The sequence below is a fragment of the Neolamprologus multifasciatus genome, chromosome 6, assembly GCF_963576455.1.
Source record: "Neolamprologus multifasciatus chromosome 6, fNeoMul1.2, whole genome shotgun sequence".
Taxonomy (NCBI): Eukaryota; Metazoa; Chordata; class Actinopteri; order Cichliformes; family Cichlidae; genus Neolamprologus; species Neolamprologus multifasciatus.
In genome coordinates this window covers 3,864,341-3,890,519 of record NC_140444.1, presented here as the reverse complement: position 1 = coordinate 3,890,519, position 26,179 = coordinate 3,864,341, and the positions used below count along the sequence as shown (strand labels likewise).

Genomic DNA, 26,179 nt, shown 5'->3' with positions numbered 1-26,179 from the left:
GGACTTCATTAACTTTATTATATCCTTCCCTACAGGGAGCCATCAAACGAATGACAACCCGTTCATTTGCAACATGAAACAAAAAGTTAAACGAATGCCGTACTCACAGTATTTGTGCAACGTCACACAGCTCTACATAGGCGCCTGTGTAGTCTACATCATATTTCTCACTAATGAGGTGCAGTCATTGCTCCCTGGGCGACACGGATGATAAATATGCTCCAATCACATGTGCTGTTAAGACATTCTGTGTTAAGGATGGAATGGGGACAGAGATGTGCGGTGCGGAAGTGAGGCGGAAGCCAACACGAGAAACGCTGGAGTCTGCAACAGTCCCAGGGCCTTCTCCTGCCACTCTGTGAGCACAACGAGTATCCACCTGAGGGCGCTGTAACAGAGAACCATGAAACACAGCACATGTTAGGAGCTTAATTAGCTTTGCTGTGAGCAAAGCAGCAAATCCCACTTTAACAGGAGGATATTTCAATAAGTAGGAATCACAACCTCTGAGTTCTCTGACCGTTTATATCTCCTCCTAAACGAAAGGCTTTGTGTTCGTGTTTGACCTTCACGACGCTGTCAAAGAATTTGTCTTTCATCAAAAAAGGGATTTAAAAATGATCATATCAACACCTTAAATTACATTTTAACCACTGCAGACTATATGATTACGGTAAGATGTGTCCACTTTACCATTAAAACTATTGCAAAATTCTTAACTTGAATATGTAGTACTGTGCAAAAGTCCTGAGCCACTCTTCATGTCTTTATATTTTACTTTCAAGGAGCCAGAATTTCTTGTAAATAGTCTTCAGTGATAATTATTTGTAAACTGAAGGTCATTCCAAGTTTTTCTTTGGACATTATAATAATAATAATAATAACTTTATTTATAAAGCGCTTTCAGACAAAGTGCTGTACAGCTATAAAGAGATACATAAATAAAAGTGATGCATAGCAATACAAGTTAAAAACATAAAAGTTTAAAACGATAAAAATGTAAAAAAAAAAAAAAACAACCAAAAAGGCATAGAATTAAGACATGTAGGACAGGGTGAACAAGTGAGTCTTTAAAAACCTCCACAGAGCATGCCTGCCTGATATCTTGAGGGAGGTTGTTCCACAAAAACTGGCATGAAGAGAAAAAGCACGCTCTCCAACAGTCTTTGTTCTGGCTCTAGGAACTTTTAAAAGGCCAGAGTCCTGAGATCGGAGAGCGTGGGATCGAACATAAAGGTGCAAAAGATCAGAGAGGTATGAAGGTGCCAAACCATTTAAAGCCTTGTGGGTGAGCAGCAGGACCTTAAAATCTGCTTGAACCTGACAAGGTAGCCAATGAAAGGATTTCAGTACAGGGCTAATGTGCTCAAATTTTCCAGTTTTAGTTAAAATGCAAGCAGCTGCATTTTGCACCATCTGTAAACCTCTAAAACTTTTCTTTGGCAGCCCAGAAAGGAGAGCATTACAACGATCGATATGTGAAGACAAAAATGCTCAATCAAATCAAAACAAGATGTGTGGAATTTTATCTTTAATTCAACATGTTTAACAAAACTATTGCCATTTTCAGCCCGCCATTTTCAGGGGTACAAAAGTAACTGGCAATTGAATGACAGGCAAATTTTATGGTAAGTGAAGCCTGTTCTCTTCTTATTCCATGATAAATTCCCAAAGGCTGCTTTACATTATCCGAGTACTTATGAACCTAACTGTCTGCAGACATGAAAGAAATCACCTTTTGTAGCAAATCTTGCATGTTTAAAAAACATCCTGCATATACATGTTAAATTTGGTTTAAAAGAATATATTAAGACAGTATGCATTCACAAGAGGCAATAATCTCAGCCTAAAGCTCATTCGTACACATCATACAACACTAAATACATCCCTGCAGCCTCCCACCTCCTCACTGGTAGAACTTAATCTCAGTGTCCACGCAATCAAAAAATAAGTCCCCCAGTTCCTCTCCGGGTATCTCTCCGCTGAGCATGGCTGCGATCTCACTCAGACACTGAGACTCCAGGTCCCTTAAAATGTTGTAGACAGCTAGACCTTCATCCTGAGACAGAACAGAGAGAAAACCCACAGAGATGCCATGAGAATAACAGTAACACCCAGGTTAGATCATACAAAGCTGTGAAACCTGACTTTCTCCTCCTAAATTGATGCGTCTTTCATCATCATAAGCTTCAGTCAGATTTTAAAAAGGAGTCAGATCCTGCTGAAAACAGTCCTGAATCCAGTACAACCCCACGTCTATGGTGGGAGATGCAGTCTGAATAACTGCAACTACAGACCTGCTTTTCTTTACCCAAATCCCACTGTGGTGTACAAAATGCACTTTGTATTCACTCTCGTGGCGTATTTATATTTTAAAATAACAAAATAATAAATCAGCGCTCTGTACAAATGTGAAATGATAAAATATTTACACCAACATCCAATCAACCATCAAACAACGATTGAAAGAGTGACAGAAAAGTTATATTCAATGAATTCTAAGAGAACTGAGTCAGTGGAGGAAGGTCCACTGCTGATGAATACTGTGTGAAGTCCAGTGAGAGGTCAGCGAGTAAACTCCAAAGAGAGTCTGTTTGGTTAAAAGGAGCCTTACAACTCATTTCCTGCTCCGTTTCATTGTTGGACTCTACTAGAGTAGAGTATACTGGGCCGTATACTGGAACAGGCTTTAGACAAGCTAAACAAACCTCCCTTTAAACCAAACTTTCCTGATTGGCTTTACCTTCCAAACAAAAGTTTGAATATACTTTAGTTAACTAACAGGAAAGGAAAAACTAACACAAGTATGAAAAAACATGTTTCCTGAGACTGTTTAGTTTTCATAAAAACTGCAAATGCAGATATTTGTCAAATCTGCACTTGACGAAAATGTAGAACGCACCAAACTATGGTAGCAACAGAGTTTGCAGAATAACAGAAGTTAGGAAAATTTTAGCAAGATACCAATAAAAACTAAACTAAAATGCACAGCCAGAGCCGATGACCATATAAGTGCTCAACCTTTTTTGCACCATGGACCAGTTTATGTCCGGCCTTTATGGTGCCGCGGATAAATACAACAAAATAAAACCAAAAAAAGAAAAGAAAACTTATTCATTCACACAGGAAAAGACCCAGAGAAACCGAGTTAATAATAAAAACTATTTTTAAAAAAAAGATAAAAACCCTGAAAATCATAAATTTCACACCCGAGCCTCAACTTTTGCGGCTAAGTACCAAACAGCTCACAGACTGGTACCGGTCTGTGGCCCGGGGGTTGGGGAGCGCTGATATGAGGGATATCCACTCTCTATGACATCATACAGAGTCAAGAGTTTAAAAAAAAAGAGAGAGAGAGAGAGAATAGGATTACTCGTGCACATGCTGAGATAATAATTTGAAACGTTGGCCATTTTTAATATTAAATATAACAGAATATATGCGAATACTAAATAGATCCACGCTGAATAATTTCCACTTAATTCTTCATCTTCTGGATCTTTGTCCTAACGTTTCCGCATTGGAACAGACCAATTTTAAAGGCGGGCTTTGAAAAAACTGTTTCCTCAAACTACAAAAGAAAAGATGAAGTCATGAGTAAAAAAAGGAAACAACACTTATTTGGTGTAATGAGCAGCTTTTGATAGCTAACATTAGCAAAGCTACAAAAACATTTTGTATGCTCATTTTGTCCCGAGCCAAAATTCCAGCCCAAACAGGGCGCTGACCTTCCTCTGACTTCAGGTTCAGCTTGTAATCACGCACATAATGCCAGACAGGAAATCGGCTAAAATGTCTAAATGGAAAAACTGTTTGGAAGTTCTCTGGTGTCACAGTTTGAAACCCTGCTCTTTGGCTTTGAATGTGCACTTGTAGTGTGTTTATGTTTAGTCTGCCATGTGTCTTGTCTGCGCCATCTGTGAGGTGCTGTTGTGTTTGGCTCTGCACTGGGAGTGTCTTCTCTGGGTTGTGCGACTCGCCTGTAATTTATCAGCAGCAACTCATCCGGATCGACTCTTTAACAAAAATAAATAAAAAGTGATCCTGCTGTGAATGTTTACTCAACGAACCGGAACTTCATGCACTGCCATTATCTGTGCAAGACTATCATTGACCTAGGTCATCCATCAGTGCCCACCGGGTTGGTCTCCATGGTGTTGAGCGCCACCTGATGGGCCTTGTAGAGGTCATGTCTGCGGTCCACCTGGCTCTGAAAGCGAGGCTGCTTCCTCGCAGGGTCGTCCGGGCCAAACTGTGGGGAGACCACCCTCGGCACTGGGGTGGGACAGTCCGAGAAGATAAAAGGCTTGAATACAGACCTAGCAGGGTGGTAGGATTAGACAAGGAGAGAAAGAGGAGACTCAGAAATTCCCATCAACCCAAAGAAGATACAGAGGGTAGAAAATTAAAGATTAGAAGGGAAAGAAAACACTTTCACATTTCATATCAGAGGAGCTCATAAAGTTCTGTCGCTTGAGATTTAAATTTGTTCGGTTCAAGATCATCCTCTTTTGCACCTCTAAACTGTTTCCAGTTCTTCTGCTATTTTATTGCCCACTACAAGTCCCACTCACACCACTTGCCTATCTGTGACACACGTGAGGGGCAACGTCAGGCTCTGAGAAATGAAAAGTGAACATGCAAACGGCAAAAACTGCAGTCCTCTAATGGCCACTTGATTCTGTCCCCAATCTCAGACTCCCATGTAAAAATTAGGGGTGCAACGATACACAAAACTCACGGTTCGGTTTGACACTTTGGTGTCACAGTTCGATATTTTTTCGATACAAAACAAAATGTTCATGCCTTTTTAATTTGTCATTTATTAAAATTATAAATATATATTTTAACTCAAAAGTAGTTTTTAAATTTAATGTTGCTGAAACAAAGTAATAAAAAAAATATATATCTGATCGAGAAATCACTCATCTTTCGAAAAGAGAGTTTATTACAGAGAAATGGCTCTTTCCAAAATAAAAGCTATACTATACGCTATATTTTCAGCAGCATATTAAACATATCAGGTCCCCATAAGGAGAATGTGCTAATGGCTGTCTAAATGACTAAAGTAAAGGTAAAGCTTGTAGCATGCGTGCTTGTTGTTTTTGTCTGCTTCCACTTGTCTTTGCACTAGGATGATGTCGGAGTAAATGTGCAGTCATATTCGTTGTGTTCCCACTAGTGCTGTCAGAAATGACGTTAACGCCACAACACGGCAAATCTCTGTTAACGAGCTACCGCGGATCGCCCCGTGTGTGGGGCTGGACGGCCAACACGTTAACGAGCTAACTGCACTAACGCACTAGTTCCCACCAATGTAATTGAGCATTGCTGGCACATCCAACATACTGTTTTACTTTTGTCCATGACGCGCTTACCTTCAGGATCACACGTCACATGAAAACCAAAATAGTTCCAAACGCCAGATCTGAATGAGGGTGGGGGAGGTTCAATTTGCCATGTTGCAACGAGCTTAGCTTCTGTCTCGCTAGCTTGCCCTGCGCTCAGTGAATCTGCGTTCGACTACTCCGCCTAGGCTGCACTGTCGAGCGCAGATCCACTGAGCGCTCAACACAGACAGCATCGTCAGAAGGAAAGTTGATAAAATAAATTTAAAATGTTGTATTGTTCGATACATATGCGTACCGAAAGCACTGTATGAACGGTTCAATATCGATACGAGTATTGTTGCACACCTAGTAAAAATTTCCAAATATACAGCATCCAAAAAGTGCACTTTAATGAACTTAATATTATTAGTGGCCTACTTTAAGACCAGGAGAAAACATAAACCCAGCCTCCGAGGGTTGTAAGTCTGGGTAAGCGTGAGGGTTGCGTGAGGAAGGGCATCTTGTATAAAACCTGCACCTAATCAAACATGAAGATTCGTCCACTGTGGCAACTCTCAGGGACCGTCTTCAATTAATTAATATTATTACGGCGTGCTTCGTGGAGCAGACCAACCAAAAGTTGAGCGAAATGCTCGCGAGACCTCGGGATAAAATCTACGTAAAAACTCCTCAGTTTAAGTAAACTTGATGTTTGCTCTCTGGAAGTTTGAGATCACAGATGGTCAGAATTCGACTTCCACAGAGGCTTCCGGAATTAATCCACAGGTGCACAAAGTGACCACCTTGAGGGACGTTTGGGGAATTTAGAAGTCTTTTTTAATGGCCAGCACATATTCACATTTTATGCTTTTTAAACATTAACTGGTTGTTACACTTAATTTTCTAAAACTTACTTAATACTAAAGCTGTATAAACAATTATGAGGAATTCCCGACCTTTAATCTCACAATATTATAATCGTTCCATGAACATATAGTGGATAAAACGGGTTATTCAAGTAGCATTAAGTGGAGGAATTCTTAGTTTAGTGAGTGGCAAACCTGGATGGGTCTGGGGTGGCAGTGAAGAAGTGGATGCAGGGCAGAGCGGTGTCTCTGGGCAGGATGGAAACCATGCTGCCTGTGGTGCAGAAACCTCCAGAGTTCATGCAGATGCCGCTGGGTTTGTCCCTCAGAATGGACATCATCACCTCTGCCGTCACTGATCCTGAAAGCAGGACAGACAGAGAGCTGAGTGTCTCTGTAGAGAAGTTATCGTCATGTTCGGCAGCTCTAAGCTCCGCCGAGCTCTGTACCTACCGTCGTGTTGCTGGAGCAGCTCCGTGCCTCCCCTGTAGCGCTGCTTGGCCAGCTCCATCCTGGCCGGCGGGTTCTCGGGACTAAACACATGCGAGAAGTTAAATTCTCCCTCACCGTCCCACCAGCCCTGAGCCTTGGCCACGCTCCGCAGGTCCGGGTGCTCTGTGGAGATCTCGCTGCCAATGGTGAGCTGGTTGGAGATGTTCTTAACACCCTCTGGAAGAAGCAGGTAGATGTCAGTATTTGAGATACCAGATCAACTGAAATCCTATTTAGCCAGAAAAGCTCTGTTTGTGTGTTTCACACAAAGCAGATTGATTGCAGCTGATAAAAATCACTCCACGAGGATTCCCATACATGCATTCCCATACATGCATTCCCATACATGCATTCCCATACATGCATTCCCATACATGCATTCCCATACATGCATTCTCAGCTGCTAGAACCTGATTTCAGCCAGGAGGCCAGTCTTATCACAATAACGGACCTAGTTTACTTATTTGAGTTTGTTAAACACACAGACCGCTGCAAACACACAGTCACAAACAGTTTTTTTTACTCTTGGCTCTGTGTGATGTGATACAGAGCTGAGGGGCAGCCAATCAGAAGAAAGCTAGATTAACAAAGTGGATCTAAAACTCTGGGGTGGGATCACCTGGAGTCACTGCAGATGTGCTACACATCTATCAGCTAAACACTTTCTTTCTATTCATTAAAGATAGACACTAAAACCAGAGAAAAAAACATCAGAGACAAAAAAACACAAAGACAGACGTATTAAAAGCTCATGATTTCGTCTTTCTAAAAGCAGTTTGCCCAAAAAAACTAAAGCTGACGTCCTGTTTTTCACACCAATTTCTGCTCAGTCTGCTTTCTGGTGCATTGAGGGGATATCAAAACATTTTCTGCCCACCAGTTATGGTTTACAAATGCAGATAAATTCATGTGAACTAATAAATAGCCAATCGATAGCAATTAGGCAGTGGCATTCCTAAAGGTTTTAGCTTTGAGTCAATACACCTTCTTCTTCCTGACTCAAACTGGATGACGCTTCATGTTTGTGAGCACAGTGAAGTAGAGTAGTAGACCAACACTGGTCTCATTGTCCTGGAGCTGACTGACAATAACAATCCCATCTGCGTACTTTAACACGGTCCCGTTATCATCATACTCTGTAACACATCTGTGCAGAGGATAAATAACAGAGCACACACATCATTGTGGAAACCAGCAGAGGAGCAAACCTGAGAACTCCATTTAAACTAAATTTCTGTGCCCACAAGTTTTAAAAGCAAACTGTTAAAATATAAGGTTAAAAAGTTAAAAGCAGAGGAAAAAACAGGAAGTTTAGCATGAGACCCTTTTCCCTCCAAGTGTTTAAGCTCTGCTCCTCTGTGTGGTCTGTAAGCAATCTACAGACCACACAGAGTTTAACCTCTCCTGTAGACGCTTCTGCCAAGGACAGACTGATAATCAGTCAAGACAGACGTATGCATTCATCATCCTCAGAGGATGAAACCGTTGTTCAGTATCTCTGTTCGAGAGCAGGTTTCAGGATTGTTCCCCTCCCCCCTCTAAAATAAAGTCCTTTAAGCCAGCGGTCCCCAACCCCCGGGCCTCGGACCAGCACCGGTCCGTGAGTCGTTTGTTACCGGGCCGCGAGAGTTGAGGCTCAGGTGTGAAATGTATAGTTTTCAGGGTTTTTATCGGTTTTCAGCGTTATTTTGTTATCGTTTTTATCGTTTACTCGGTTTTCCTGGGTCTTTTCACGTGTGTTATGAATAAATCTTTTTTTCGGTACCGGTACTAGTTTTATTTTGTTGCATTTATCCGCGACACCTTAAAGGCCGGTCCATGAAAATATTGTCGGGCATAAACCGGTCCGTGGCGCAAAAAAGGTTGGAGACCGCTGCTTTAAGCAAGCATGCAATAAGAGGCTTTATAAAAATATCACTAAGGAGATGTTCGTGCATGCACACCATGAACTTTTAAAGACATCCTCGTCCTTGTTACGACTGTTACTAAGGAATCGCACCTGCTTTCAAACACAAAATCTTTGCTTCAATTATAACCGGGAAAAAAAGCTGGATGTGGTTATAAATGAAGCACATCCAGTAATTTTGAGCTCTGTGGATGATCACCCCTTCATAACAACACTGAGTGGGGTGAAATTTTTTTAAACTCATCTACTTGGATACCTATATTGGGGACGTGGTTGGATTGATGAACAGGGGCCCTGATAGAGACCTGAATGGATTATCTGACCAACAGTATGGCAACAACTGTGTGGTACACACCTCCAAGACATTTGTACTTCAGTTCCTTACATTGGACCCATACAGTCTGTGAATGTAGCTTACTAATCACACTGACTAGCATTAGCTGATAAATTAGCGGGATGATCCCTTTGATCCATATAAGGTAACTTTTGGCTGCCACACTATACTGCAGTGAGTGCACAGAAACTCTTTTAGCACCTCCCCCTTTAAGCCAGAGCAACGTGAGGCCTGAACTTTTGGCTCACAGTTGTTACTTCTTTAGTCTTTTCAACCCTTGGTCCTTACCTGAGACTTTCTGTGCCACCCAAAGCCTCCCGGCTGTCTCCAGCACCCAAGCCTCACTGCGGTCCACAAAGAGGAAGGTGTTGTGGTAGCTGAAGGGTTCGGGAGCCTCCCTGCACTGCCCGCCCTGGCCATGCTGCTCCAGGAGGCTGGTGATCACCGTCAGTGCTGCCCGGGCGCTGTCACCACGCTCCAGCCCCAGTCTGATGATCAGAACCCATGCTAGGTTATGTGTGTGCCAGGTTTCGTCTATTTGTTTATCTAGTGTTCGATCAGTTTCACACACCATGAATTCCCTTTAACTGCTCTGAAGTGTGCATTGGAGAAGAGCTGCTCAGTTAAAGAGTCTCTCTTTGCTGTTTGAGTATTTTTACACAGAGTAACTTCAACAGTCATCTCTACACCTGTCGTAACATGCTAGTGACAATCTACACACCCTTCTGATCAAAGCCTCAGAGGATTAACTTAGTACTTCTACTGAATACATGCAATCCAACTTTAATTAGGTGCAGTCAGCAGCTGGATTATTTTCCCTTTATTGATATCCTGTTCTTAATCCATACAAGTTTCTGAGGAATAACAAAAGTTTTCAGCAGCTCACCGGACAAGGTCCATGCCCAGCAGAGCCTCTCCCGGTGCGACGGGCTCTCGGGTCCAGACTGCCTCATTCCCAATACAGACCCCTTTGTCACTGGCGCCCATTTCAGCTCCCCACATCCATGCAGGTTTGCTGAGGACCACAGCGTTGGTCTGCTCCACCTGAGGGATCTGGATGTACGTGCACTGCAGTGGAGCATGAACAACATTTTCTTACAAATGTGCACATATTGGTGTATAACAGTGGAAGAAAAGGAAAAAGATATCTAAGTACCAAAATCCAAAACAGATGTTTCGGGTCATTCAGATCAACAATAACAAAAAGCAGTACAAGCACACAATCCAGTATTAGATATGGTTCACTTACATCATCACTCATTTAGTCAGGCTCTTAAATATCCAGCAATTGTCAGGATATAATGAAAAGGAAAAAGATTTGTATTCTACCTGCATGTTAAATTATCCTAAGGCTAATTTAACATTAGGGTCACCAGGATTGCAATACACTCTCAGAAACCTGGACTTTTTTTTAATGTTTTACTTTCCAGTAATGCATTTAACAACTTATCATAAGGACATCATTAGACCCCACAACACCATCAGATCACTGTGATGCATACTTTGCTTCATGAGCTGAAAACAGCTATAAACAATGTATTCAGAGCACAGACACTATACAAGACGGATAGTGCGCCATTACCCACTGGTATCTGAAGACCAGCTATGTCCACACGTACCCGGGTATTTTTGAAAACGCAGATTTTTCTATGCGTTTGCACCTTTCGTCCACACGTAAACGGCGTTTTCGGTCACTGAAAACTGAGGTTTCTAAAAACTCCGGCCAGGGTGGATATTTTCTAAAACTCCGTTTTTGCATTTACGTGTGGAGAAAAACTGAGAAAACGCAGCGTCAAAGGTGTGCGCCTTTTTTGACGTCACAGTGTGCGCCACGTTATTGTTTTGGTGAAATGAATTTCTACAATACTGTTACTGTTAATTTTACTCTCTGCAGTGTTTAAATGCTTATATATACACACAGTTACTGTCCCTCCACACATAGGAGGGACAGTAACTGTGAGGAGTTGGCAACACTGCTTCTATCAGTGTTGCCAACTCCTCAGTAAGGAAAATCGCTATTGGTTGTCCTAAAAGTCGCTAGAAGTCGCTAAATGACGTCATCACCTAATTTGCATAATTGGTCATGCTAATGTAATTGTAACCTACGCTGCTGGAGAGAGAAATAACATCGTGGATGAGACATAAAGTGAGCAAAAAACGTCCTAAATGCATTTAGAATTTATTTAGAACTACAAATTAAATTTCTTTTAGCAATTATTGTTTTTTGTTATGTCTTTCACGTCTTTTTTTAGGAGGCTTTTTTTCGACTTGCGACTTTTTTTTAGAAAAAAAGTCGCTAGGGGGTCTGAAAACTCGCTAAATATAGCGACAAAGTCGCTAAGTTGGCAACACTGGCTTCTATGCCCCATCTTTGTTTACTATTTCCGAGGCTTCTAGACTTCTGATTGGCCAACATTTCTACACGGTTAGGAATATAGCGCCACCTGCTGCTTTGGCATGTTCTTAGCAGCGTTTTCCTTCATTTCTGCGTTTACGTGTGGACGGGATTATTTTTTAAAACGAAAACGGAAAATCTCCGTTTTCAAAAATACCCGTGTACATGTGGACAATTCAAAGGGAAAACCGAGGGACGATAATCCCTGTGAAACCAAACACTAATCGGCTGTTATCGATCACAAGTTGTTGACCAACAAATAAACCCAAGATATCCCCTTAAATTAACAAAATATACAACATCTACTTAACTAAAATCTATTTGCTTTACTCTGTATGACCTGAAATTAGTGGCTGAGCTCAGAAACCCATCAGGAAAGTTGTTACTGACTTCTGTAGGACTGTAAATGTTTTCGCAACCACAAGTTTTGACCCTGGTTCCTATTAAAAACAAACTGCATTAATGTGAAGCTTGGCTGCGCTGACCTAGCTGAGCTAACAGGATAAAGTATTTCATCACAGTTGCTTCTCTTTAATTATTAACAGGAAAGGTTTCCACATGAAGTCCTTGTGTAAATATTCAACATCCCTGCTTCAGACTTCAGCCTTGAAAAAGGTTGTTTTGAGCCCAACAGATATGTAAACGTCAGACGGTGCATTTAAAACACAGCAGCAGCTGCGGCTTTTCCTGCGCTGCTTTACCTCCAGCATGGAGCCTGGAGGGTGAGAGGCTGCAGGGTAGTAGACCACCTCTTGCACCTCATCTCGAGGACGGTCTGAGTTCTTTCCAAAAATCACATGGTCATCACGAGAGCCAGGGGGCAAGGAAACAAAACAGTCACATGACATGGGGGGCTCTGCCATCCTGCAACAAAGACACAGAAACAAAAAAAAAGGAAGTGTGGCTGGCTGTGGGGAACAGGGGCGTGATTGATCCCCACCCCCCGTCCTGACCCAAACACGCACTTAAGATTAGTGGTACCCAGAAACCCGACTTGGTACGTTAATCTTACAATGCCAAGTGACATGACAGAATCAGCAGTGATTAAAATCACCTCCAACTTTAACGTTAAAGTGATTCACACATTAATGAATCATTCATTGTAACCCAGTGATTAACCTATTTGGTATTTTAAGCATATTTTTGTACTGTTTCACCACTTTTCTGAACAGTTATTAAACACAAAATCGTGTATAAAGTCTCGTGCAGCCACTTTTCACCAAATACCATCTGATTAAGAGCACGAGGATCCACCATAGTTTCAATACGCTCTACTTTTATCTGATCCAAGTATTGTGATTTCCTGTCGTTCCTTCGTGACACCCCTAAAAACCCGTAAACGCCCCTGGTGGGGAGTTAAATAAAGATGCACCACGAGCAGCACTGATTTCACGGCCTCATGTAAACAAGCTGATTTGAAACTAATCATAAGAGTCTGACGGTGTGTTGGACCTGCAGCACTACACCCTGCTGTAACCATAATGTGCATGTGTGGATCAGAGAGGAACAGCTCTCTCCATTCCCCACCCAGCTTTCTGCAGAAAGTCAGATCCAGCCGGTGCACTGCCCATCCCTTTCACACAGGGATTAGGAGGCAGTCTTGTGCAGAGCACTTTATTGACTGTAATCTTCACAAATCCGGCCGCCACGTTGCTCTATTGTCGCTCCTTTTCTCTCGTTTGCGACCACGAATCGCTCACATTCCGGAAACGATGTCGCCCAAAGTGCCCCGGCTAATCGCAGCTGTAGCCTGTGACGGAGCTCGCTTTGCGATCAGTGTTTATTTCAGAGATAAGGCCCACACTATCAACTCCCCGTCCCTCTCTCCGGAGTAGCGACGCGCCTGTCGCTTCGTGTCCTTTCGCCTTTAATCGGGGGGGGTGAGAACGGGGCTCGATTTCGGGGATAATAGTGCGTAAAGTAGAGCTAGGCAGCGGCGGGTGGTGCTGGAGAAAATGTTTACCTTTGTTTTTCAATGGTGAGCGCGCACGGCCGGCTGGGAGAAGGCAGGTTGTAGATACAGAGCAGTCACGTGACGAAGAAATCCAAAGGTCTGTACTTAAAGGTCTCGTCTCGTCTGGCCACAAGCACAGCTCACCGTCTCACAGAGTCCAGTCCACACCTGTGCAAAGCTGCACAGCAGGCCTGAGCGATGAGGTAGCTCTTCATCATGAGTCTGCCTCCCCTTCGCCTGTTTATCTGCAAACCCGCAGTCAACACGATCATAATTACATCCACCTTTGAGGAAATCCCTGCAAACACTGCAAGTTTTTACAATCCGCTGTTTCCACCGTGGAAGCAACAAATCAAGTCTGTTTGTTTGTTTTTTATTTATTCGCTCAGATACAAACAAAGACTGTAAACAAGTATAATTAAATGCAAAATGCTTCTGAGCTACACTTATGACCTCATGTCTGTGTGACTTAAAGGATGAGCCGGACAAACCTCTTAGCTTGCACTCACTAAAGTAAACAAGTTAACGTTTTCATAAGAATCACAGGTCAGTAAAAACTGTTTGCTTTACACTAAACTTTCACAAGCCTGAAAAAAACAAAACAAACAAACAAAAACATATAAGCCCTATGATGACATCAGTGGCATCGTGGGAAATGTAGGATCTACTGTTTTAAACCGAGGATATCGCAGCCTGTGGTGTTTTGATTTTGAGGGCTGTTTTATGAAATATGTCATATATACAGCATATCCAAGCACACATCAAGTGCTAACTACAGACTACATAAAAGTGGTAATTACAGACTGACCAGCAGGGGGCGACTGCTCTGGTTGCAAAACAACTTCTGGTTAATAAATGGGGAAAACAGCCCCCAGCCTCCTCTCTGTGTGACCTCAGTGAGATCTCAGTTTCTAGTTTTAAAGTCTCAGTGATGGATACTTTATAAACCATGGCTTTGTTGGTCACAGGTTGTCAGCCAATCAGTGTGGCGACTTTGTTTTCCCAGTCAAACTCACCCCTTGCTTTTCAAAACTCCAAGATGGTGATGGCTGAAAACATTCGGCTAACCAATGGGTGATGTTACGTTACGTCCATCTGTTCCTACCTCACAAATTATCCTACCTGTTCACAATGGGTTAAAAAATTGTTTTTTTTTTAACCCATTGTGAATATTTCTTATGGTTATGGTTTGGATTAGTCAGAAGTCACGGTCAAATTATAATACAGGTAGGACGATTTGCCAAAGTAAGACGGTTTCTTAGAACACCATCTTTTATATACAGTTTGTAACCCCAACCTATGAGACCGAAATGAATTAAGACTAAAAATTTGGGTTTTCGCTAATGAGCACTTGAGGCTGAATCCCAACCAGATTGTATCAGACAAATATTTGAAGTATCACACAGCACTACCTTTACCTCCACTAACTGGACCTGTCTGTCAGACTTTTAATGGAAATATCCAACAAATAATATGACTTGCTGTGCGGTAAAAGAGTTGGGTGTTCGTCTTGTAATCGGAAGGTTGCCGGTTCGAGCCCCGGTTGTGTCCTTGGGCAAGACACTTCACCTGCCGCCTACTGGTGTTGGCCAGAGGGGCCGATGGCGTGATATGGCAGCCTCGCTTCTGTCAGTCTGCCCCAGGGCAGCTGTGGCTACAACCGTAGCTGCCTCCACCAGTGTATGAATGTGAGAGTGAATGAATAGTGGAGTTGTAAAGCGCTTTGAGGGGTCCCGAAAAGCGCTATATAAATGCAATCCATTATTATTATTATTAAAAGTGCATCCAAGAACTTCATGCTTCAGTTTTTGGTGGCTGATTTCTAGTATTTATTAGCCTGTTAGCATTTAGCACTAATTAGCATCTGTTTGTGCCATTGCGATGCACTTGTAAACGTTATATATGCAGCTTCCTAACAAAGCTTATTACTGTTAGCTGATGATTTTTACATTCCAGCCTATTGTTTAAATACAGCCACTTCCACTTCAGTCAAAATGCTAATAGTGAGGCTTTAGAATAGAGTTTAGAAACAAAAGGGCGACATCATAGTAACTAGAATAAGTCCTTTAGATTAGCATGTTTCTAACATGGAAAGGTAGGTTAATATTAACTTCCAAGTAATATAAATGGTGACTTTTTTATAACCTGCAAAGTCATAGCTAAAAAGCTGAGGTTCATCTTAAACACAGGTAAGTAGAAAAATGGACGAGCCAGCAAGCCACAAAGCTAATAAGATAATTTAACTGACAAAGACTTTGGAGTTTATATGAGTATAAGTCTATATTTAGAGTTATATTAGGACATCGAGCTGCATGTGTTAGCCTGCAGCCTGTGTTAATCTTATATTTATTTCCCCACCTCACTGGTTATTGGCTTCCAGTTGCCGCCACAACTTTAAATAATAATCCTGAAAATCCTCTTGTTTAATATCTCTGTACAGAAGGACCGGGTGCATCGTGGACAGTCCATCACAGGACTTCTTACAGTGTTTCTCTACTAAATGCAGTGGAAACATCAGGTCAACAGTGAAATGGAATCAGAATTGCTGTTTACTACATTTGAGCAGTGGGTGAAAAAATAAGATGGGTAAAGACATTTGTGTTTATTTCGCAGTTTAACAAGTCACCTTCTTTGGCGCTGTGACACCAACGCTGTGTACGCCACTGCTTTTTAGCAGCACTCTGGCTCACATGTTGGCTAATCAGTGTAATTAAAGTTGGGCGAATTCATGTGTGTCAGTGGTTTATAGAGTGGGTGTCTCCCATCACTGGTGTTTCATTGAATTATGTCTCTGACACTCCCTGTCTCAGTCGTCGGAGACAAACTAACTCCCCACCAGCTTCCACCTGCTGTTTGCAAAGCATTGATTGATGACCCATTTCTCTCTGTCGGTTTTCTTGTTTCATCAGCACAAAAAAACCCTCTGCACTGACTGCAGGAGACAAGTTCTGTTTCCTAGGTATCAAAGCTTCCCAGTGAGTCCTAAACCTCCCTTATATTTGTTTTGAAGCTGTCAAAATACATCCATTATTGTGCTTTTTGCTTCTGGGCCCACATGTCAGGCTGGAAAACTCATAATGTTGCCTTCAAGTACCAGAGATAGAAAGTTAGTCACAGAAAATAGGTACAAAATAAATTAAATTAACCTTCCACCTATAAACCATATAAAGATACAGGAGCCACTGTGATGTCATCCACTGAATAGTGAAATCCATTTTCAAACCATTGAACTTATATATATATCACCTATTTTATTCTTCTTTATTATTCTTCTGTATTTATTCTTATTGTATTCTAATTTTTGCTTCATAACGTTTGCACTGTCCACTTCCTGCTGTGACAAAGCAAATTTCCCACGTGTGGGACTAATAAAGGTTATCTTTTCTTATCTTATCTTATTCCTTTAGTTCTCAGACTAAACAACGCTTCAGGAAATCATTCCTGCCGATGTCTGTGAGAGTGTACAATAACTCATATTTCTGTGACAGGTGAACACACCGGTCTGGCATAAGATAAGAATGCAATTTATATTACTTTCTTAGTTTGAGCAAGATATTAATGCAGATCAGTATTATTTTTTTAGTCTTTTTTAAGTTAACCTCATTTTTATTAATTATTTTTCTTTGGTTTTTCTCACAATATAAGGCCCTCAATATGTCATATGTCTATCTGTCTAATCTAGAAGAAATGACAAATCAGAGCACTCTTTTACTTCACAACATCTACTTTTTGACTCTCACAGGTCCTTATAGTTACCTTAAGTAACCAGCTATCATACCTACAGTGACAGAAAATGAATTTTATGCAAGCGTAGTTTGAATAAATGTGACGGACTACAAACAGATAATCCATCCAGCTTCTCTCTGAGCTGTAGTGAACACGTTGCCTAAAAATGGTAAGATCTAGCTGAAAACAACAACACAGAAACACTCAAAATGCTAAAGTTGAAGCTTGAAAAAGGTTGAGTTCAGAAGTGAGCTGATGGCTTCAAAGTGGCTGTCAAGTACGTATGTGTTTGAACACAGCCAACAGAACTCCTTTCACTTTTTCTCTATTTAAAGAAAATTGCAAAACAAGATATCATAATAACTGACAACTCAAACTGGTAACACAGGTCCCAGTCGCCCAGCCAAGTGAACACAAACGCACAGGATGTGCTAAATAATAAAGAGAACTGGCTCTGCTGCATTACAGTGACTGACATCTTCCATCATAAGTAATTTCCAGCATCAAAACCACCGTGTAATTGTGTCATTGTCACTCATCAATATGCATACCAGCAGATCCCATTCTTAAAACTGACTCATGCTGGCATCTGTAAACGTTTGGTGACGCAAGTTATTGAAGTTCTTAAATACATAGGTGAGCGCATAGGAAACAAGGAGTGGCCGCTAATCCGCTCCGAACGTTCCACAAAACGTCGCGTTTCGAGCGCGCACACCTGGGTCCTGCTGTTGCTGACTTATGTCAGACTTGGAGGAGGTGTTGAGTTACTTTTTGAAGCGGGACGGTGGTGAGTGGTGTTCCCCCGTGGCTCGCGAGGAGCGCTGAAGGCAACGTGAGCTGAATTCTTGAGAAGTTTCCTGAGAAGACAACCTGTTACCTGAACGGCAACCGACTACTTCCACTCCCTCTCCGGCCTTTCATCTCCTGGAGCGTGCTGACAAGCATCGCACATCCTGTCTGCCCTTACACAAAACACCAAGCAAACACCTACCTGAGCCAAAAGCGGACACACCCAAGCAAGAGCTAGCATATGTGTACAGTAACACACACACACGCACATGCACATGGGTGCAGAAACAAGCAGAGACAGAGTGAAACTAAACAGATGAGTGAAAAAGAGAGCTTGTAAATACACCCACACATTACACCCCTCTGACAACAACATTTGTGTTGACTGATGATGAGTGATGAAGAGTGATGAAGAGTGATTTATGACACAGATTCAATCAAGCAGAGCTGAATACAAGATTGGCTCTGGACTTTTATTTTTTATGCCTTTGCTTCGCTTGTAAAAACTTCCTGTTGCATGTTATTTAACATCGCTCTCGCTCTGAGGTGCAACTTTTAACCAACAAAAAAAGCAACTCTGATAAAATTACATCCGTCTGGGTTTGTCGTTCTCTAAGTGGGTGCAAATAAGACGGTGTAAACCACGCACGTTCGAAGATTTCATTAACTTATCAACATGGTGTCTGGGCACTGTGATGGATTTCAAGTTGCGTGGACACGAAACCCAACTTTTACCTCATCTATGTGAACACAGACACACACACAGCGCCAGGCGGCGGGCCTCATCTAAAGCCACGCAGGCCAAGTTTGTAAGCCGTGCCATGTGAAGCGGAGGGCCGGCCGGAGAAAAATGAGGGGTGTTAAGGGACGGAAACAGCTGGTGAGAAGCCCAGAGCATATTAATCTGACGGGGGAGACAGGATGGCAGCAAAAGAGGACGTCTAATAAAACATGGTATTAAAGGTGTGTGTGTGTGTATGTGTCTGTGTGTCTTCCTGGAGGATTACTGGTGAGTTATTGCAAAAAAAAAGTTGGGTGTCTGTGTCCATGTGGCTACTAAACTTTCTGCATCCTGCATTCAATCTGAGAGCATTTTTGGGGGCCGTGTGCTCAGTTTAAAGCTGTTAGGAAATCTGTGATTATCTCAGCCGATAAATCCAGCAAGGGAATTTTTAAAAACATTTTTACAACCCTTCGCACACAGCACACACACACACAAAAAAGGGGGTTTTGAAAATTAGATAAAATAAAGCAATCCAAATTTTCTCTGAGCAATTAAAGTTCCGGTTAAAAGGCAGAGGTGGAAGATGGGAGGGGAAGCTGGGCGGCATCAGTCGCACAGACAGTAATGACGGCGCCACTGCTGTTTAACAATCAAAGATGGGAGGCGGGGGCTCGCGAGGAAGTCTGTCCTTGAAAAATACAGGTGTTTGGTACAATCAAAGCTCAGCTTGCAGAAATGACTGGGTTTGAAGTTGAAAGGGGAGGCAGGAGGGGAGGGGGGGCCGTGGTGGTGAGTGAGTCCATGCATGAGAAAAAAAAAGTGAGTCAGAAGACAACTGTGGGCTGGTCTCTCCTCTGGGATTTTGAATAATTAACAAGGATAAGGAAGTTGACTACTAGGTGCTTACTGTTTACTTTGCTTGGATTTTTCGTTGCATGTGGAGGGGAAGTGAGGCTTTAGCTGGCCTAGCTCTCTGGAGGCTGGCGTGTTCGCAGGAGGATTTGTCTGAGACACGAGTGCGGTTCCCGTGGGACTAGAGGCAAGTCAATCAAGCCACAGGCCAGTAAATCGGAATCAGAACCAGCTTAATATTGTGGAAATTCTGTATACAAAACACGTGTTCTTTAAGGAAAGTCCCACACTGAAATAAACTCACACACCTTTGACCTTCAGAAAGCTCACAAAACTAGTTCCTGCCTAATTACTGTAATTACAAATACAATAGATGCTAACAAGCAAGAAACAGAATGTTGATACGGTAAAATAGTTATAACACATATAGTAAGATCCACTTACAGACATAAAGAAACTGTTTTTTTAGTACAACGTATGTGTTAGATACTACAAACTCCAACATGCAAAAATGACAGTCTGTGGGGATTACCTTCTTTATTTAAACCTCCTCTAAGCCCTAGGCTATTTTTTAGAGTTCCCACATGAAAAAAGGAAGAAAAAAAAACATTCCCAAATTGAGGCTCCACAACTGTGAGGCCAAATTTGAAATCTCTGGCTTTAAGGATAACAGAGAGTTCAGAGAAACATAAAAAAAAGACTAAATGACTGTATTAAAAATTTATATTTTTGCAACATAATCTACCTCCACCAGTCAAAACTCACAAACTGGTTCTTGAGTGTATCTCTGCCAGATTTGATGCAATAGTCAAAAAACACCCTGATTTAAATCAAAAGTCTCACATTTTATAGTTAAAATAAAACTGTAATACTTTTTTTATTTACATAAACTACAAAGAAAAAAAACTAAACAAGCCCATTCAAGCAAACCACAGCATGATTAGATTAATGGTAAATGGCCTGTATTTGTATAGCACTTTTTACTAGTCCCGCCCAGGGACCCCAAAGCGCTTTACACACCCAAGCAGGGTTTAACTGTGTATAAAACTGCATCTCTGTTGGACACAAGCTCAGAGATTTTTACATCTGTTTTCTTCCACTTAGTTGAGTTTTGGCTGGAGCCTATCCCAGCCGCCACAGAGCGAGAGGCAGGGTACATCCAGGACAGGTCGCCAATCTATCACAGGGCTAAGACAGAGACAGACGACCATTCACAGTCATACCCAGAGTTCATTTACAACCACACCTTTGGTCTATGAGAGGAACCTCAGTTCCTGGACAGAACCTATGTCTAAAACACAAAACACCACATAGAAAAGAACCAGCCAGTGGATTAAAACCAGGCCTTTCTTACTGTGAAGCGATGGTGCTAACTACCGCACCGCAATCTCGGTCATCTAACCATAACCATGAAACCTGAACCATAAAATAACAGCCATGAAATACAGAGTTGTTCTTTTTTCTGACAAAACAATTAAAAATGTGTTAACCCTCTCAGGCTCAAATTAAGTTTTTGTTGCTAATGCACAAAAGAATACCTGCAGTGGTACTTCTGAGTAAAAAAAACTCATAAAATATGCATGTGGGGTAATCAGCTTTTAACTGTTGCAAATCTGCAACGCCTGCCTGGAGAGGGTTAAATATCATTTTGCACATATGAGTTATAATTTGAATCAATTTTGCAACATCTGGCATTTTTATGCATTCGGGTTTTTCAGAAAAAGAATAATGACATCGATGATGTCGAAGTCTCAAAAACTCACAACAGCTGCATTAAATATGATCCACTTGGCATGCTAGGGTTAAAGCCAGTGTACTCGTCGTCCCAGTCCCAGGCACAGACAAATGAGGAGGATCGAATCAGGATTTTAGCCAAATCACACACACCAATCGTCAAGAAGGAGATTTTCATGCTATGTCAGTCGGGGTCTGGGTTAACAATGACCTCCGCTGATTGTGTCGACAACAGAGTGCAGTGGAAACTGTGCTACTGTTGGTGAAAAGCCAAATATGAGGAAACGGGGAACGCATAGCTAGGCAGCATCGGTTGGCAGGCTGTAGGATGATTTTTAAAATCAAGAAGAGGAAACAATTGAAGAGTCAGTAGACTTGGTGGTGAAATTAGGAAGTTTAGAAAAGTATTCAAGGACAAGATTAGCAAAGAAAATGACTAGGCAGCAAGATTGAGCTGCCTAGTCATTGTGCAGCAGGTTAGGATGATTAAGGACAGAGATGGAAAGGTACTAACGACTTAAGAGAGTCTGCAGAGAAGATGGAAGGAGTACATCGAAGAGTTCATGAATGAAGAGAATGAGAGTGAGGAGAATAGACGGAGGAGAGTTAGTGAATCAATACGTGGAGGAAGTGAGGGTAGCTGTGAAGAGGAGGAAGAGTGGAAAGGCATGTGGTCCGGGCAACATACCTGTGGAGTTATGGAGAAGTCCAGATGGTTTGATACAATCTCAGAGAGTGAGATCATACCCAAGGGATGAACAAGGGCCATGTGCAAAACTGCAGGAACTACAGAAGGATAAAGCTGATGACAGAGTTGTTGAAGCTAGGTTATGAGAAGAGGTGACCATCAGCGAGCAGCAGTACAGCTTCACGCTGAGAAAGAGCACAACAGATGTGACGCTTTCTTTGAGAGCGTTGATGGAGAAGGTCAGAAGGCGCTTCACTGTGTCTTTGAGGATCTACAGAAAGCATATAGGATGCCAAGAGACGAGCTGTGGTACAGCACGAAGAAGCAGGACATGTAGCAGGTGGAAAAGAGCCTGGAGAGAAGAGGAATGAACCTCGGTAGAAGCGAGACGGGATACATGTTTGTGAATGAGAGGGAGACAGGTGTAACAGTGAAGGAGCAGGAAACAGTGAAGGCAGTGGAGTTTAAATACCCATGCACAAAGGAGGTGAAGAAGAGTATGCAGGCAGGTGGAGATGAGTGTGGGGGTAATTTGTGATAGAAGGATGACAGCGAGAGTGAAAGGGAAGGTTTACAAGTAAGGATTGGAGAGGGTGGGAATGATGAAAAGACAAGCGGTCGAGCTGAAAATGTTCAGGTTTTAACTGGGAGTGAGCAGGACGGACAGAATTAGAAATGAGTACATTAATTCAATTCAATTTTATTTATATAGCACCAAATCACAACAAAAGTCGCCTCAAGGCGCTTCATAGATACAGAGAAAAACCCAACAATCATATGACCCCCTATGAGCAGCACTTTGGCGACAGTGGGAAGGAAAAACTCCCTTTTAACAGGAAGAAACCTCCGACAGAACCAGGCTCAGGGAGGGGCGGGGCCATCTGCTGCGACCGGTTGGGGTGAGAGAAGGAAGACAGGATAAAAGACATGCTGTGGAAGAGAGACAGAGGTTAATAACAGATATGATTCAATGCAGAGAGGTCTGTTAATACATAGTGAGTGAGAATTAGCAGGAAGACAAAGTTAGAGAGATACGGCTGAGATGATTTGAGGAAGAGGAATCGTGGATATATTCATGGATGTGACATAGAGTGATGCTGGGGACAGAGCTGGAGGACGATCATTTGCTATGGTGGTCGCTACGGGGGGCATTCGAAAGAAGAAGAAGAAGATGTAGAAAGCAGTGTGATGTGGTTGGTCTTTATCGACGCGTCAAAGGTGCAGCAGTGGCTCAGAAACTCAGTAATAAAGTAAAACATCAACACTGGAGGCGAAGCTTCCTTTCAAGAATGTTTAAGTAACCAAAAATATATTCATGTACACACAGCATAAAGTCACACACATATACATAAAAATAAAAAGATAAAAAATATGTAAGCAGTGACAGAAATAAAAACTGTCGAACAAGCTATCCAAACACGTTTAAATCATTAGGAGAATTTGTAAGCCCCTGCTCGAAATCTCTCTGTAATTAAATGTTATTAAGCAGTCTCTTTCTAATTGTGCTGCATTGTATTCATGAGGAAATATGCTTGACTATTTAAAGATGTCGGTAAACACCATTTAGGCGTGGTGTGTGGTCTTCAGTTTAGTGGCCTGATTTCTTCTGTGAGCGTAAATGATACTGAAAGAAATCTGCAATATTATCCACATTTTAATAAAGATTTACGAGGTTTGAGATGTTGCACTTGTCCCTGAAGTTACATGGAAATAAAACACGTTCAGATAAAAAAAACTTCCTGATCTTTAAAGCTTCGAAATGTGCTTAAATCTAACAAGCTGTGTCCTGAATCAAGATGTTCTCAGTATTAGTCTGCGCTTCAAATCCACGCCGTGCTTTCGAGCTCAGCGTTTGCAGAGCGCCTTTCTAGAGAAAAAGGAGCAGAGAGGGTAGGAAGTCACTTCCCGCCGGCCTGTCTGTGGTCTGTGTTTGTCAGTTGATTTGAAGCTGCTCCACCAACATGCTGTGACAGGAAAGGAATTAACTCAGAGAGGAGACGAAATTTAAAATAACACCTCAAAGGCAGAAGATGTTAAAAACTATTAAATGTGTGATGCGTGTTCAAAGCCGCAGACTGAACTTTGACATGTTACAAGAAATGCAACATTTAGCGTGTTCTTTAAAGCTTTTGTTTGAGTTTAATCGGCATGTTAAAGAGAGACTTTCAAGTAGATCTGTGCAGTTCCCATGTTTTAGTCTGAGCCAAACCAGCTTTAGCAGGGTGACCTGATCCCACCTGGCCAAACATGAAGCAACGAGCAAGCGGGTCTGAAACAATGTGCGATGCGATAAAGACAGAGAGTCCTTATAAAGAAAAACCTCCACTAACAAACGGGAAATGAAGTGATTTTTAGTATTAAAAGGCACATTTTCTCATACATTCATACAGAGTCTGTTTTTATGTATTTCTGCTTCACATCCACACACAGTTAAGCAGTTAAAGCTGCAGACAACATGCAAACTCCATTTCATGTTCTGCATGACTATAAAGTGTGTATCATGTATATCGCTCGCGGTTTAGATTCGGCGTTTTTCTTTAACATTTGGTTTCATTTGTATACATCAGAACTGCGTGGTTAGGTTTAGCTTTAATTATTCTTAAAGTGTGATGCGTCAGGAGTGACAGCGGCCTCGCTTTTCTGGATGATTGTGTGTCAACGTGACGTAGGTGTCAGTATTTGATGGCCTGGGAATTATTAAGCAAATCTTACTCATTTTTCCTGCCTTGGCCGTCGTGCGTCTCTTTATCAGTCAGAGCTCACTTCACCTGTGAGTCTGCTGCCCAGAATTTAACATGTATATAAAAATATGACCATGCAACTCCAGCATGTTCACATTTACACTGAATGTCTGTTAAATCCTGTACAGATTATAAAATCTTACAAACCACTTTTAAAGCGTTACTTGGCCTCAGTGGAGGATTTATTAACCAAATGTTTGGGTTTATGATGACCAGTCTTTGCTTTTGCTTCCCCAACTGTGAATCCTAACATTAGATAAAATTTAATGTCTTTAAAATCTCTTTTTATTATTTTATTGCCTTAATTTTTAATTGTAGCAGGTTTTTGTTTATATTTGACTTCTTTATTCGTCATTATTTGTTTATCTGCTTTTCTATAATTTAGTTTTTTTTTATTTTGATGTTGTAATATATCTTCTTTTTTTGTAAAAGAACATTTTAACAGTGTTTAAAAACTGCTATCAGTTTATTTCTATTATCAATGTTTTTTTAATTACAAAACGCATCACATATACCTCTAGTTGTAATTTTTTTGTCCAATTGAGCTGACAGAGAAAAACTAAAATACTGATTTGTTACACGTAATAATTATAACCACATTTAGTATTCTTAATTAACTGTATCATTTATTAACTGTTGTTATCATAATATATTTATAATTTTTTGATATTTTGATATAAACACATAAATAAAAACAATGGAGGTTTTTAGGTTTGGACATCAGGAGGACAGATCTATTTATCTGAATTCATTTCTGTAAAAAATAAAGACAAGATTTCATGTTTTAATGTTTTTTGAAAACTACGACCAGTCAGTCTATAAGGAAGATTTTAAAATAAAGGTGTTTTTCTGGCACTAACAGGGCATTTGGGGAAGGGGAAGGTTACATAAACCATTCCCTTAGAGTCTGTCTAAACTGACTTTACAGAAATGTGTTTATTTCTTATTTCAACCACAAAAAAAATCTATGCTTTAATTTTTAAAAAGAATTTATTAAAATGCATGTGATTGTCCTTGGAGAGAAAATCAAAAACAACGACTCAAAATATTTTGGATGCAGGAGAAAAGCTCTGTGTGTGATCGCCCTACGTGTCACGAGTATCTGCAGTCACAGGAGCTCATCTGTCTGACTGAAAGGCTGCAGTCCGACAGTAAACTCGGTTCTGTTTTAAACAGATTGTGACTTCAGACATCAAAGCAATTAAGGTAAACTGCGTACATGTGTTTGATATTTGTGTCAAGTAACTGTCAGCAGATTTTGAATGCTTTTGCAGATTATTATCAAAGAAGAACAAAGCTTCTGCAGGAGGGCAATGAAAGATCTGGTAGAAGATATAAAGTATATAAAGCTAAGCTTATTAGTCCATATATACATTTCTATATGTTTCTCTGTGTAATTTCTTACAACATATCAACGTTAAGAAGGAAATGCACATAACATTTTAGTACAGATGCAGACATACATAAATCTACTTTATTTACAAGCATCGTTTTTTGTATCTAAATAAATTATTTTTTCAAGGCTTAACAACTGAGTATATGCAGTATTAACTAATAATCAATTTATTTAGTCAGTTCTGTTTTTCTATACGTACATCCTAATGAAACAAACCTAAACAAATTAAAAACTGTTCTTAAAGAGTAAATG

General features: G+C 41.2%; 1 protein-coding gene across 3 annotated transcripts; it reads right to left on the bottom strand.

The window, feature by feature from the left end:
- Positions 1-13,578, bottom strand: scrn2 (secernin 2). Of its 3 annotated transcripts, none has more exons than XM_085162782.1 (9): positions 13,287-13,578; positions 12,025-12,187; positions 9,815-9,996; positions 9,217-9,416; positions 6,650-6,865; positions 6,392-6,557; positions 4,139-4,319; positions 1,903-2,059; positions 1-388 (listed from the first exon to the last, which is right to left on the bottom strand). In XM_085162782.1, exons 2-8 carry the CDS (start codon positions 12,184-12,186, stop codon positions 1,907-1,909), a joined length of 1,260 nt encoding a protein of 419 aa, XP_085018908.1. In that variant the 5' UTR covers position 12,187; positions 13,287-13,578; the 3' UTR covers positions 1-388; positions 1,903-1,906. The 3 variants fall into 3 exon arrangements, with proteins under 3 accessions (XP_085018908.1, XP_085018907.1, XP_085018909.1); XM_085162781.1 differs by lacking the exon at positions 13,287-13,578 and adding an exon at positions 12,851-13,279; XM_085162783.1 differs by lacking the exons at positions 1-388; positions 13,287-13,578 and adding an exon at positions 12,851-13,279 and having other exon boundaries at positions 1,931-2,059; positions 4,116-4,319.
- Between the last annotated feature and the right edge of the window lie 12,601 nt (positions 13,579-26,179).